General features: G+C 50.6%; 1 protein-coding gene across 1 annotated transcript; it reads left to right on the top strand.

Annotated features, from left to right (window-relative positions):
* Window positions 1-6,906: 6,906 nt before the first annotated feature.
* MESP2 (mesoderm posterior bHLH transcription factor 2) lies at window positions 6,907-9,306 on the top strand. The gene is made up of 2 exons (XM_523152.5): window positions 6,907-7,832; window positions 8,616-9,306. Exons 1-2 carry the CDS (start codon window positions 6,933-6,935, stop codon window positions 8,883-8,885), a joined length of 1,170 nt encoding a protein of 389 aa, XP_523152.2. The 5' UTR covers window positions 6,907-6,932; the 3' UTR covers window positions 8,886-9,306.
* The last annotated feature ends 3,096 nt before the right edge of the window (window positions 9,307-12,402 follow it).

Below are 12,402 nucleotides of genomic sequence, written 5' to 3' on the forward strand. Positions count from 1 at the left end.
AGAAATTCAGGGGTGGACAGTCCAGGGCCAGTGTGGCATGTCCACGTTCTCATCAATGCCGCAGGCTTCTCTCTGCTCTACCATCCTTAATGTGTGATTTCTGTCTTTGAGACTGCTTCAGAGTCACAGTGGAGTTGCTGAAACTCCAGCCATCATATGTTTTCCAGGTAATGAAGAAAATATAAGGGGGCAGAGCCACAGGAGTGTACTTCTCAGTGCTAAAGAAGCTCCAGCCAGTGACTTCCACTAATATCTCATTGGCCATTCCATCTATAAAAGAAGCTGGCAAATGTAGGGGCTTTTTTTGTTTTTTTTAGCAGGGTGTATCACCATGCACAACACAAGATTACTAAAAGAAAAAGGCAAATAAAGGCTGTGTGGGCAACCAGCAGTGTCTGCCACACTTGTGAAACCCAAATACATTCTTCTGACCACGTTTCCCTGATCTAGCCACCATTCCTATCACAGAAAGGAAGATGTGAATCTGGTGCTACTAGCACACTGAAGCCCAGAATGTAATCACCTTACCCAACGGCACACAGCCACAGGCCCTCTTTTTAACAGGGGAACCAAATGAAGGGTGGAAACACTGAAAAGGGGCTGCAGGGTAGGATCCAAACCTGGCTTGTTTGCTCGGCACCTAGGGCAGGTTCCAGCACAGAGTAAATACGTGGCCCCACACCCATCCAGAAGTGGACCCCTTAAGGGCCCCAGGGCTGTAGGCAAGTTGGACAGGCATCCCTGCCAGGGCCCAACAGAAGAGAAAGGCTGGATATGGAGAGGTGGGGAGGGCAGGATGCCCTGGTCTGGCGTGGGAGCAGTTCCCAGAAAGCAAGGAATCACTTCCTTCTGGGACCAAGGCTGAAGATATCATTCCCCTTACTCACAATCCAACCTATTACTTTAATCACTTCTTTCTGCTGTTCCTGAACTTGCTGTAAGCATAACATCGGCCCTGTTCTAAATGTTATCACACGCATTATCTTATTTTACTTCAGTTATCCTGGAGATCAGAATACCCACTTATAGATGGGAAAACTGAGATTGAGTAAGTTGCCCAAGTTCTCCCAGCTGGTAAGAAACCAGGCCTGTCTCACTCTGCAGCCCAGACACCTGACCACTAAGCTGCACTGCCTCCCTGTGCTAAGTGGAGGCCCAGTTGGGGGATCCACTTGGGGTTCCCTCCTGGTGAGTGAGGCTAGCAGATAAAGTGCCCTTGTGCTTCCAGAGCCTAGCTGAGGAGTACAGGGAAGAGCCAGGGGCCACAACAAACCAGGCCCAGGGCCCCACCTTCCAGAACTTACACTGTACAACCCACAGTCAGCCTAGGGTCTAGGCTCCAGGCTAGCTCAAACCAAGGTAGAAGGAGACCAGGCAATCTCCGAGAGGAAAGGATGTATGTACCATGTGCAGGGCTCTGTGCCTGTGGTGGAATCCCATTATATACCAAATCCCTCCACAAGAAATCCCTCAGGCTGGCTCTAAGGAGGTTGGGGGGAAATAATTCTGGATATTCAGAAGCTTCCTGGAGATCACAAGACCATCCACCAATGTATTCCTAGCTGTTTATGCACAAAGCAGCACTGCTGGGCAAAAACTAAAAATACAATAAAGGTGCATCAGTAAGTGGCTGTGCATGCCATGGACTACCATATAGCAGTTAAAAGGCATGAGTCATGCCTGTAATCCCAGCACTTTGGGAGGCCAAGGCAGGCAGATTGCATGATGTCAGGAGTTCGAGTCCAGTCTGGCCAACATGGTGAAACCCTGTCTCTACTAAAAATACAAAAATTAGCCGGGCATGGTGGCACATGCCTGTAGTCCCAGCTACTTGGAAGGCTGAGGCACAAGAATCGCTTGAACCTGGGAGGCGGAGGTTATAGTGAGCTGAGATCACACCACTGTACTCCAGCCTGGACAAAACAGAGAGAGTGTCTCAAAAAATAAATAAATAAATAAAAATAAAGGTGTGAGTCAGAAACATCAATAGAAGCCAGACGTGGTGGCTCACACCTGTAAACCTAGCACTTTGGGAGGCCGAGGCAGGTGGATCACCTGAGGTCAGGAGTTCAAAACCAGCCTGGCCAACATGGTGAAACCCTGTCTCTACTAAAAATACAAAAAATTAGCCAGGTGTGGTGGCAGGCATCTGTAATCCCACGTACTTGGGAAGCTGAGGCAGGAGAAATCGCTTGAACCTAGGAGGCGGAGGTTGCAGTGCGCTGAGATCATGCCATTGCACTCCAGCCTGGGCAACAAGAGAGAAACTTCATCTCAAAAAAAATAAATAAATAATAAAGAAACACCAATAGAAACAGCACCTGCTCTATCTGAAATGCAGCACCTAGATCAAGACATATCTATGAAGCCTGATGAATTTTGTTTATAACTGTTGAATGCATACATGCAAGTTCCCTGATAGACAGTATGTCAAGAGCTTTATATTGTTGTGTGGCCTCGGACCAATAAATGATGTACCTACACTACATGTGCCATTATTTCAACCCAAAAAGTCTAGGGGTGAATGTTTTACAAGTTGTCCCTTATTTCCCCTTAGGAAATAGTTGTTTTTTGTTGTTGTTTTTTTTAAATTTTGGTTTAAACCCTTTTAAGCCATGAAATGTTCCATAACTGACTGCTTCTCTCCAAAGAAAGCCTGTTTGAAATCTATCCCACCTTCTTTTCATGTTATGGGCCAATTAAAATTTTCTCTTCTTTATTCATAGCAGCTAGAATAAACTAAACGATAGTTGTCTGCCCAGAGTTATTCAACACCAAGTGTTACTTCATCATAACGTTAGAGCAGTGACTTGGGCATATTTTCTCCAATATATTTCAAAATAAATTCTGAGGAGAAAAAGTGACATAATTTCATTATTGAAGGTGTATCTGTACCTCCTGCCATTTTACCTTTTTTCCAAAGTTAAAATTATTTACATGGGCTGCGTACAGTGACTCATACCTGTAATCCCAGCACTTTGGGAGGCCGAGGCGAGTGGATTGCTTGAGCCCAGCAGTATGAGACCTGCCTAGGCAACATGGTGAAACTCCGTCTCTACAAAAAGTACAAATTTTAGCTGGCGTGATGGTGCACATCTGTAGTCCCAGCTACTCCGGAGGCTGAGGTGGGAAGATTACCTGAGCCCGGGAGGTGGTGGCTGCAGTGAGCCGTGACTGCCCCACTGCACTCCAGCCTGGGTGACAGAGTGAAACCCTGTCTAAAGAAAAAAATTATTTAAAGAGATAAACATTTAAAACATTTAGATCAACTATAACCAAGGTTTTGGTTAAATCTGTATTCGCAGGCAGTACTTTTTTTTTTTTTTTTTTTTTTTTTTTGAGACAGGGTGTTGCTCTGTGGCCAGACTGGAGCACAGTGGTACAAGCATAGCTCACTGCAACCTCAAACTCCTGGGTTCAGGGGATCCTCCTGCCTCAGCCTCCCAAGTAGCTGGGACTACAGGGCCCACACCACCATGCCTGGCTAATTTTTTTTTTTCTTAGATGCGGGGTCTGACTATGTTGCCCAGGCTGGTCTTGAACTCCTGGGCTCAAGCAATCCTCTCACCTCAGCCTTCCAAAGTGCTGGGATTATCCCCACTAAAAATTTGATCCATTATTTTTTTAAAGGGTGAGTCAGCAAAATATGTCCTGACATGGAATGCTCTGAAACATGCTGTTGAATGAAAAAAAAAAAAGAAAAAGAAAAGAAGAAAAACAAATTACAAGCTGACATTTACACATAACAATGTACATAATGTAACTGGAGGGTTACTGTGTGTTTGCTAAGGATACACATGTTTATGTTAACCCACTGGCCAGGTCTGGAACTACACACACAGCCTAATAACAGCTGTTACCTTTTGGGGGTTTATGGGGTTGGTTAAAGAGACTCCAACTTTATCTGAAATGTTTCCATTTCTCACAGTGAAAGGTAGTAGTTACATAATTTGTGTAATTAAAAGTTAATTTTTGAAAATAGCCACGCCCTCCCTCAAAAAAAAAGAAAGAAACAAAAAAAAGATTAGCCAGTCATAGTGGTATGCGCCTGTAGTCCCAGCTACTTGAGAGGCTGAGGCAGGAGGATCACCTGAACACAGTTTTAGGGTACAGTGAGCCATGATTGCATCACTGCACTCCAGCCTGGGCAACAGAGTGAGACCCTGTCTCTAAAATTAAACTAAATGAAGCCTGGGCACAGTGGCGTGATGGGAGGCTGAGGCAGGCGATCACTTGAGGCCAGGAGTTCGAGACCAGCCTAGCCAACATGGCGAAACCCCATCTCTACTAAAAATACAAAAATTAGCCAGGCATGGTGGCGTGCACCTGTGGTCCCAGCTACTCAGGAGGCTGAAGCAGGAGGATTCCTTGAGCCTGGGAGGCGGAGGTTGCAGTGAGCTGCCACTGCACTCCAACCTGGGCGACAGACCCTGTCTCAAAAATAAAACAAATAATAAAATAAAATAAAACAAAATCAGCCACAAAAATATTACAAGGCAGTTGGGCCTGGTGGCTCATGCCTGTAATCCCAGCACTTTGGGAGGCTGAGGAGGGCAAATCACTTGAGCCCAGGAGTTCAAGACCAGCCTGGGTAAAACCCAACTCCACAAAAAATGATAATAATGATTAAATAATTACAAAGCCATTTGCTACTTCAGGCTGCTGCAGGTTAATCTCTTCTTGAACACCACTGTCATGTTGATCTTTAGTTAGTTATTAGCTAATGATTTTTAAAATTGTATCACCCTTCCGCTCAAAAGTCCCTATGGCTCCCAAAACCAACTCCTTAACCTGGCCCCAGCCCAGGTGTGCTCTGGCCTTCCACATCACCACCCCAGTGCCCTGCTCCTAAGGCATCTTGGAAGGTCCCAAGGCCAGGTCTTTGCTTATGCAGTTCCCATCCGGAAAGCACGGCACCTGCCTCTCTCCCTCCTCAAATCCTACGCATGGTTCAAGGCCCAGCTATGACTTCTTCACCTCTGTGGCCAGAACCCTAATGTCCCTGGTCTTCTTTTGACTCTTAGCCTCAGGACTCAGCCCTTTCCCCAAGACCACAGAGGACATTGACAATCTCCTTTAAACTGTAATTGTTGCTGAGAAGATCATTTACTTTATAAATTTTACTATCTCAACTATCCCTTACACAGTCCCATGTAGATACTATCATTATTCCTGTTTTACTGAGCAGAAGGTCAAGCTCAAACAGGTTAAGGGCTCTGCCTAAGGGCATACAGCTACTGTCATACAATGGCCTGTTCACTTTTCTTTCCCACAAGACTGAAATCTCATTAGAGCAGAGACCATGACTAGCTCATTCACCCTGTGTGCTCGACATTTACTGGTTGCTAAATATGAATTCGGCCAGGCGCAGTGGCTGACGCCTATAATCCCAGCACTTTGGGAGGCCAAGGCGGGTGGATTACTGGAGGTCAGGAGTTTAAGACCAGCCTGGCTAACATGGCAAAAACCAGTCTCTACTAAAAATACAAAAATTAGCCAGACGTGATGGTGCATACCTGTAGTCCCAGCTACTTGAGAGGCTGAGGCAGAAGAATCACTTGAACCCAGGAGGCAGAGGTTGCGGTGAGCTGAGATGGTGCCACTGCACTCCAGCCTGGACGATAGACCAAGTCTGTTTCAAAAACAAAAAAAAGAGAATAAATAAATAAATATGAATTAAATGAATAAAGCCCATTAGTGCCTTGAAATCTAAGTACTTTCCTTTTATTTTATTTATTTATTTATTTATTTATTTATTTATTTTTGAGACGGAGTCTCGCACTCACCCAGGCTGGAGTGCAGTGGCACGATCTCAGCTCACTGCAACCTCCGCCTCCCGGGTTCAAGCGATTCTCCTGCCTCAGCCTCCCGAGTAGCTGGGATTACAGGTGCCTGCCACCACACTCGGCTGGTTTTTGTATTTTTAGTAGAGACGGGGTTTCAGCATGTTGGCCAGGCTGGTCTCGAACTTATGACCTCAGGTGATCCACCCACCTCGGCCTCCCAAAGTGGTGGGATTACAGGCATCAGCCACCGCGCCTGGCCAGTACCTTCTTTATAAAATGATCATGGCAAACCTTCAGCTCACTTGCCAGGGCCTAAGTGCTTTACAGGGATCGCTGTACTTAGTCCAGGAACCATCCTAGGCATAGGTATTTTGTATCACTATTGGTACCGATGAGGGAATCTGAGGCTCAGAGGAGCTAAATAACTTAACCAAGGTCACAGCCAATAAAGAGGCCGGCTTGGGGACCCATTTTCGCCGGTTTTCATCACCTAGGGTACCCAACTCCTCTTCCCCAACCTAATCTATTCCATTTCTCAAGAGTAGATACAGACCATGGGCAGTGAGATGCCTTTCTTGGTGTCACTCAACAAATCAGAAACTGTGGATTTTGGGGACCCCAGAAGGGCCCACCTGCACTTCTTCCTCAGCCACCATGGGCAGGGCCCTCCGGGCTTGTCTTGATGCCTTATTTAATACAACAGTAGGCACCGCGTCCTGGGCACAGACCTCCGGGAGGTTGGTGATGAGAGAGGCACCCACTCCTCACGGGGTCCCTGAGGCACCCACAGACCATGGCACTACCCGCCACTGTTGGGCTCCCGGGCACTCACCGTGAGCAGTGGACGGGGCAGGGGCGTGGGTGGGAGCGTGGTGAGAAGCTTAGCAGCTCCATCCAGATGCGAATTGTCCCTCCCATACTTCCCGGGCTGCAGGGGCCTCCATTTAGAGCCCCCAAGGAGTCAGAATCCACACCTCCGCAAATGGGCCCGCTTTCCCAGGGGCCCCCTGCCCAGACTTTCCCTGGGCTCTGTGGGTTTTGACACCTCTCTGTAACCTGGCGGGGGGCCACCTCGCACCTTTGGTCAACATAAAAGCTCAGGCCTGGAGGTGGCCAACCCAGCCTCCCAGAGCCTGCAGCCCGGCCATGGCCCAGTCGCCTCCTCCGCAGAGCCTCCTCGGCCACGACCACTGGATCTTCGCCCAGGGCTGGGGCTGGGCCGGCCACTGGGACTCCACGTCCCCGGCCTCCTCCTCCGATTCGTCGGGTTCGTGCCCCTGCGACGGCGCCCGCGGACTCCCGCAGCCAGAGCCTCCGAGCTGCAGCTCCCGAGCCGCAGAGGCAGCCGCGACGACGCCCAGACGAGCGCGCACCGGACCAGCGGGCGGACAGCGGCAGAGCGCCAGCGAGCGGGAGAAACTGCGCATGCGCACGCTGGCCCGCGCCCTGCACGAGTTGCGCCGCTTTCTGCCTCCCTCCTTGGCGCCGGCCGGCCAGAGCCTGACCAAGATCGAGACGCTGCGCCTGGCCATCCGCTACATCGGCCACCTATCGGCCGTGCTGGGTCTCAGCGAGGAGAGTCTGCAGTGCCGGCGCAGGCAGCGCGGGGACGCGGGGTCCCCTTGGGGCTGCCCGCTGTGCCCCGACCGTGGCCCCGCAGAGGCGCAGACGCAGGCGGAGGGGCAGGGGCAAGGGCAGGGGCAACGGCAGGGGCAAGGGCAGGGGCAAGGACAGGGGCAAGGGCCGGGCCTGGTCTCCGCCGTCCTCGCCGAGGCGTCCTGGGGATCCCCGTCCGCCTGCCCCGGAGCCCAAGCCGCACCCGACCGCCTGGGGAGGGGGGTCCACGACACGGATCCCTGGGCAACACCCCCTTACTGCCCCAAGATACAGTCGCCCCCGTATTCGTCCCAAGGGACAACCTCCGACGCGTCTCTTTGGACGCCACCCCAAGGCTGTCCCTGGACGCAGTCGTCCCCAGAGCCCCGGAACCCACCAGTGCCCTGGACGGCGGCCCCAGCAACTTTGGAGCTGGCCGCAGTGTACCAGGTATGTGTGGAGGCCCTTGCTGTGTTCCCCAGCCTCCAGTCTGCAGAGAATCTCGTACTTTTTCGATCCCAGCTTATCTACTCCAGGAGTATCTAATGGAGGGGAGAATGGAAGGAACCCCCGGCTCCGTGGGAGAAGAGGTGGGACCCTGGGAAGTTAAGGCCATCTCCACAGTCACCACAAGCAGTCTTCACAGCCATGGGAAAGAGGGGGAGCCCGCCGACTTTCTCAGAGGGTGGAAAGTAGCAGGGTGGGCGTGCTGGCTTCAAGTGCTATTAAGACTGCAGTGGGGGAAGGAAGTCCCAGGGTAAGGGCAGCATTTCCTGAGTAGATGGGCCTAGAGCTGGTGATTTCAAGTTTTCTTCAAGATTCGTTCATTCATGAGGCTCATGAATGACTCATCGTCCATAAAAAATCATATTAACCAAAATTTGTTGAGCACTTTCTATGTGCCCATCATCATTCTTGGCACCTTACATGTATTATTCAGCCCCAGTAATGACCCTAGAAAGTAGGTATTATCAGCATCTCTATTTTACAGGTGAGAAAACTGAGACTAAAAGAAGCTACCTGAGTTCTCATTACTAGTGAGTAGCAGAACTGGGATTTAAGCCTTAGCAGAGTGTCTCCCGAGCCAGTCCTCTTAACCACTTGGCTTTGCTGCATTCATGGCACCAGGGCTGTCCGGATGCTGCCAGCCATACCATGGCAACCAGCCAGATTCAAGATCTCTGGATATCAGGGAATAGCCCACTAACCAGGCTGCTCTCATCTCTCTTGCAGGGTCTCTCTGTGTCTCCAGAGCCCTGTCTGTCGCTGGGAGCTCCATCTCTCCTGCCCCACCCATCATGCCAGAGACTGCAGCCTCAGACCCCCTGGAGGTGCTGGAGCCACAGTGCAGAGGTGGTGCCCAACTCAGAGGACCAGGGACCGGGCGCCGCCTTCCAGCTCAGTGAAGCAAGCCCTCCCCAGAGCTCAGGCCTGCGGTTCAGTGGCTGCCCTGAACTTTGGCAAGAAGATCTGGAGGGGGCCCGCCTGGGCATCTTCTATTAAATGGCCTCAGCTTCCCTCTTTCCATCCAGGAATCAGTCCTGTAGCTTGGGTGCCTCCTTATTTGTTAATTAGTGGCTTTTCATGTTCTCCTTTAGCCAAGGCTCCCTTTTTCCAAGTGATGTCTTTCGGGGAAGCAGTGTTTGAAATAGATAGCGGGTACCTTCCCTGGATGGAGTCAGGGCGGGGGCACTGTCCTCCACTGCTAGACACCCCCAGAATGCCTGGCGCTCTGCAGAGCACAGTCTGAGCTGCTCTAAGAAGGGGTCTCCTTTACCCTAAAGGCAGCTGGGCAGGGACAGGTGGGAGAATGGGTGTAGGAGGCAGGCCCCAGGCTCTGCTTCTTGGTGACAGTTGGCCAGAGCCCTGTATGCTTTGATTTTTTTTGTACTTAAAAAGAAAAAACACACACACACAACAAAAATTTGGTTTGGTCTTGTTTTTTGTCCATCAACCTGGGTTTTTCTTGCCTCTGGAAAAGGAAACATGTTTTCCTTCTGTGGGGAACAAGTTCCGCTGCTCTTTCCTTCCCTAATCCAGGCCTGCCAAGGTTAGGGTGGGCCCTCATTTGTCAGTTTGACCATATTTATTGCGCTGGAGCTCCAGGGCCAAAAGCTCCACCTGGCTTGCTGTGCAAGGTAGCACAGGTGGGCTAAGCTTGGGCCTGCCCACTGCCTCAGCCACATCACCACTGCCCTTTTGTGTTCTTCGGGTGCATTCCTGGTGACTGCTGGGGTGGCTGCATGCAGCTGTGGACAGACAGACAGGAGCCCCAAATGGGGAGACCACAGTCCCAGAGACCTGTCATTTAGGGCTCTTTCACAATGACATGAAATTTTCTTCAAAGAATACTGGGAGTGGTTCCTATGTGCTAGGCCCAGTGTATTAGTTTGCGAGGGCTGCCATACTAGAATGCCACGGGCTGGGTGCAGTGGCTTACGCCCGTAATCCCAGCACTTTGAGAGGCTGAGGTGGGAGGATCCCTTGAGGCCAGGAATTCGAGACCAGCCTGGGCAACATAGCAAGACCTTGTCCCTACAAAAAACTTAAAAAAAAAAACAACCACAGACTGGGTGGCTTAAACAACAGAAATTTATTTTCTCACAATTCTGGAGGCTAGAAGTCCAAGATCAAGGTGTAGGCAGGTTCGGTTTCTTCTGGGGCCTCTCTCTGTGGCTTGCAGATGTCTGCCTGTTCGTTGAGCCCCTACATGGTCACACATCTGTCTCTATTGTCTGTGTCCTGATTTCTTATAAGGGCACTAGTCATGTTGGATCAGGACCTACCCTAAGGGACCCATTTAACTGTAATTACTCTTTTAGGGATCTTTCTTCTAATACAGTCACAGTTACATTCCGAAGTATTGGATGTTAGGGCTTAAACGTAAGAAACTTCTTTTTTTTTTTTTTTTTTTTGAGACAGAGTCTTGCTCTGTCGTCCAGGCTGGAGTGCAATGGTGCAATCTCGGCTCACTGCAACCTCTGCCTCCCGGGTTCAAGCGATTCTCCTGCCTCAGCCTCCTGAGTAGCTGGGATTACAGATGCCTGCCACCATGCCCGGCTAATTTTTGTATTTTCAGTAGAGACAGGGTTTCACCATGTTGGCCAGGCTGGTCTCGAACTCCTGACCTCAAGTGATCCACCTGCCTCGGCCTCCCAAAGTGCTGGGATTACAGGTGTGAGCCACCACACCCAGCCAAACATAGGAAATTTTTTTTTCTTTTTTTTTGAGAGGGAGTCTCACTCTGTCGCCCAGGCTGGAGTGCAGTGGCATGATCTCAGCTCACTGCAACCTCTGCCTCCCGGGCTCAAGTGATTCTCCTGCCTCAGTTTCCCTAGTAGCTGGCCTAGGTGCCTGCCACCATGGCTGGCTACTTTTTGTATTTTTAGTAGAGACAGGGTTTCACCATGTTGGCCAGGCTGGTCTTGAACCCCTGACCTCCAATGGTCCACCCGCCATGGCGTCCCAAAGTACTGGGATTACAGGCGTGAGCCACCACGCCCAGCCAGACATAGGAATTTTATGGGAACACAGTTCAGCCGCCTCAGCCTCCCAAAGTGCTGGTATTACAGGCATGAGCCACTGCGCTCAGCCATACAGGAATTTTATGGGGACACAATTCAGCCCATAATACCATGTGTTAGGTGCCAGAGAGAAAATATTCCCCAACTAATGTGAATTACAGGGAAATAAATGATCAGAGCCCAGGTCCTAAACACAAGGATGGGGGTTTGTGTGAGGTGCTTAGGGACCAGGATGCGGTAACCTGGTGGGAGGCGAGGTTGGCAGTACCATCTCATTCTTGAGTTACCTGATTCCTTAGTCCTGCTGCCTTGACTGCGGTGTCTTAAGAGTAAGAGGCACTGCCAGGATCTTGGGAAAAGGATGCCAAGATCTATTAGCAAAGGCTCCCGTGGGCATGGGAGCCAGCGGTGGTGGTAACTTCCTTCTGTATCTGCTGACTCAGGGAGGAGAGAGTGCAGAAGAGGTGACCTTGGAGCTGGGTGTTGAAGGATATGCAGGAGTTTATCAAGAGGAGTGAGGGAAGAGAGGTCCAGGCAGGAGCAACAGCATGAGCCAAGTCGAAACAGAAGCGTCTAGTGTCTAGAGATGACAGAGAAAAGTGGCAAACAGAGCCGGAAAGGGGCTTGGAGGCAAGTTTGTGGGGAGTTCCACGTGGTGGGTGATGAGGTTTTGGCCTCCGTTTCCTGAATGATGGGCAGCACTGAGGGTTGGCAGTTGGGGGTGAGCTGGTAAGAAGTCTGCTCTCAGTCCCTTCGGCCGCTTCATAGAAATGGAACCAGGCAGGAGGCCACTGCAACAGTCCAGCTTGAGAGAAAGGGAGAGGCAGCACAGAGCATGAGCTGCCTGATTTCCTGGGCTTGAACTCTTGACGTGTGGGACTTTCCCCTCTCATCCTGCAAGGTTGCCCGTTGCCTCTGACATGCCCTGTGGCATCAGGCAAGTCACTCTTTCTGAGCTTCAGTTTTCACAGTTCCTAAAGGAGGAACTATCTTGGGTGGTGCTGAGGTACCTTCTTCCTCTAACCTTCCAGAAGTGCTCTGGTTCTGCCCTTAGGGCCCTGCTGTCCCGAGGGGCTGTCAGCCACAGCTGGAAGGATGAGAAAAATCCAGGCGAGGTTAGAGCAGACACACAGCATTGGGGCCCAGGTTGCGCATTCTACTCGGCTCTTACTTGCTGTGTAACCAAGTGAGACTGACAGATAAGCTTTGGAACCTCCCTGAGCCTCAGTTTCTTCAACTGTGAAGTGGAGACAATAATAGACCTACCTCTCAGGGTTTTAATACTTGGCACATAGTAAGTGCTCAATAAAATGAGTACTGAGGCCAGGCATGGTGGCTCACGCCTGTAATCCCAGCAATTTGGGATGCCAAGGTGGGATGATCACTTGAGGTCAGGAATTTGAGACCAGCCCGGCCAGCCTGGTGAAACCCCGTCTCTACTAAAAATACAAAAAATTAGCCTGGCGTGGTAGTGAGCGCCTGTAATCCCAGCTACT

The sequence above is a fragment of the Pan troglodytes genome, chromosome 16 (genome assembly GCF_028858775.2).
Source record: "Pan troglodytes isolate AG18354 chromosome 16, NHGRI_mPanTro3-v2.0_pri, whole genome shotgun sequence".
NCBI lineage: Eukaryota > Metazoa > Chordata > Mammalia > Primates > Hominidae > Pan > Pan troglodytes.

What these genes read in the sequence shown, in the direction of transcription:
- MESP2 (XM_523152.5), top strand. Translation starts at nt 6,933, where the DNA reads ATGGCCCAGTCGCCTCCTCCGCAGAGCCTCCTCGGCCACGACCACTGG. An exon ending in AGCTGGCCGCAGTGTACCAG is followed by an intron (nt 7,833 to 8,615) that starts GTATGTGTGGAG and finishes TCTCTCTTGCAG; the next exon opens with GGTCTCTCTGTGTCTCCAGA.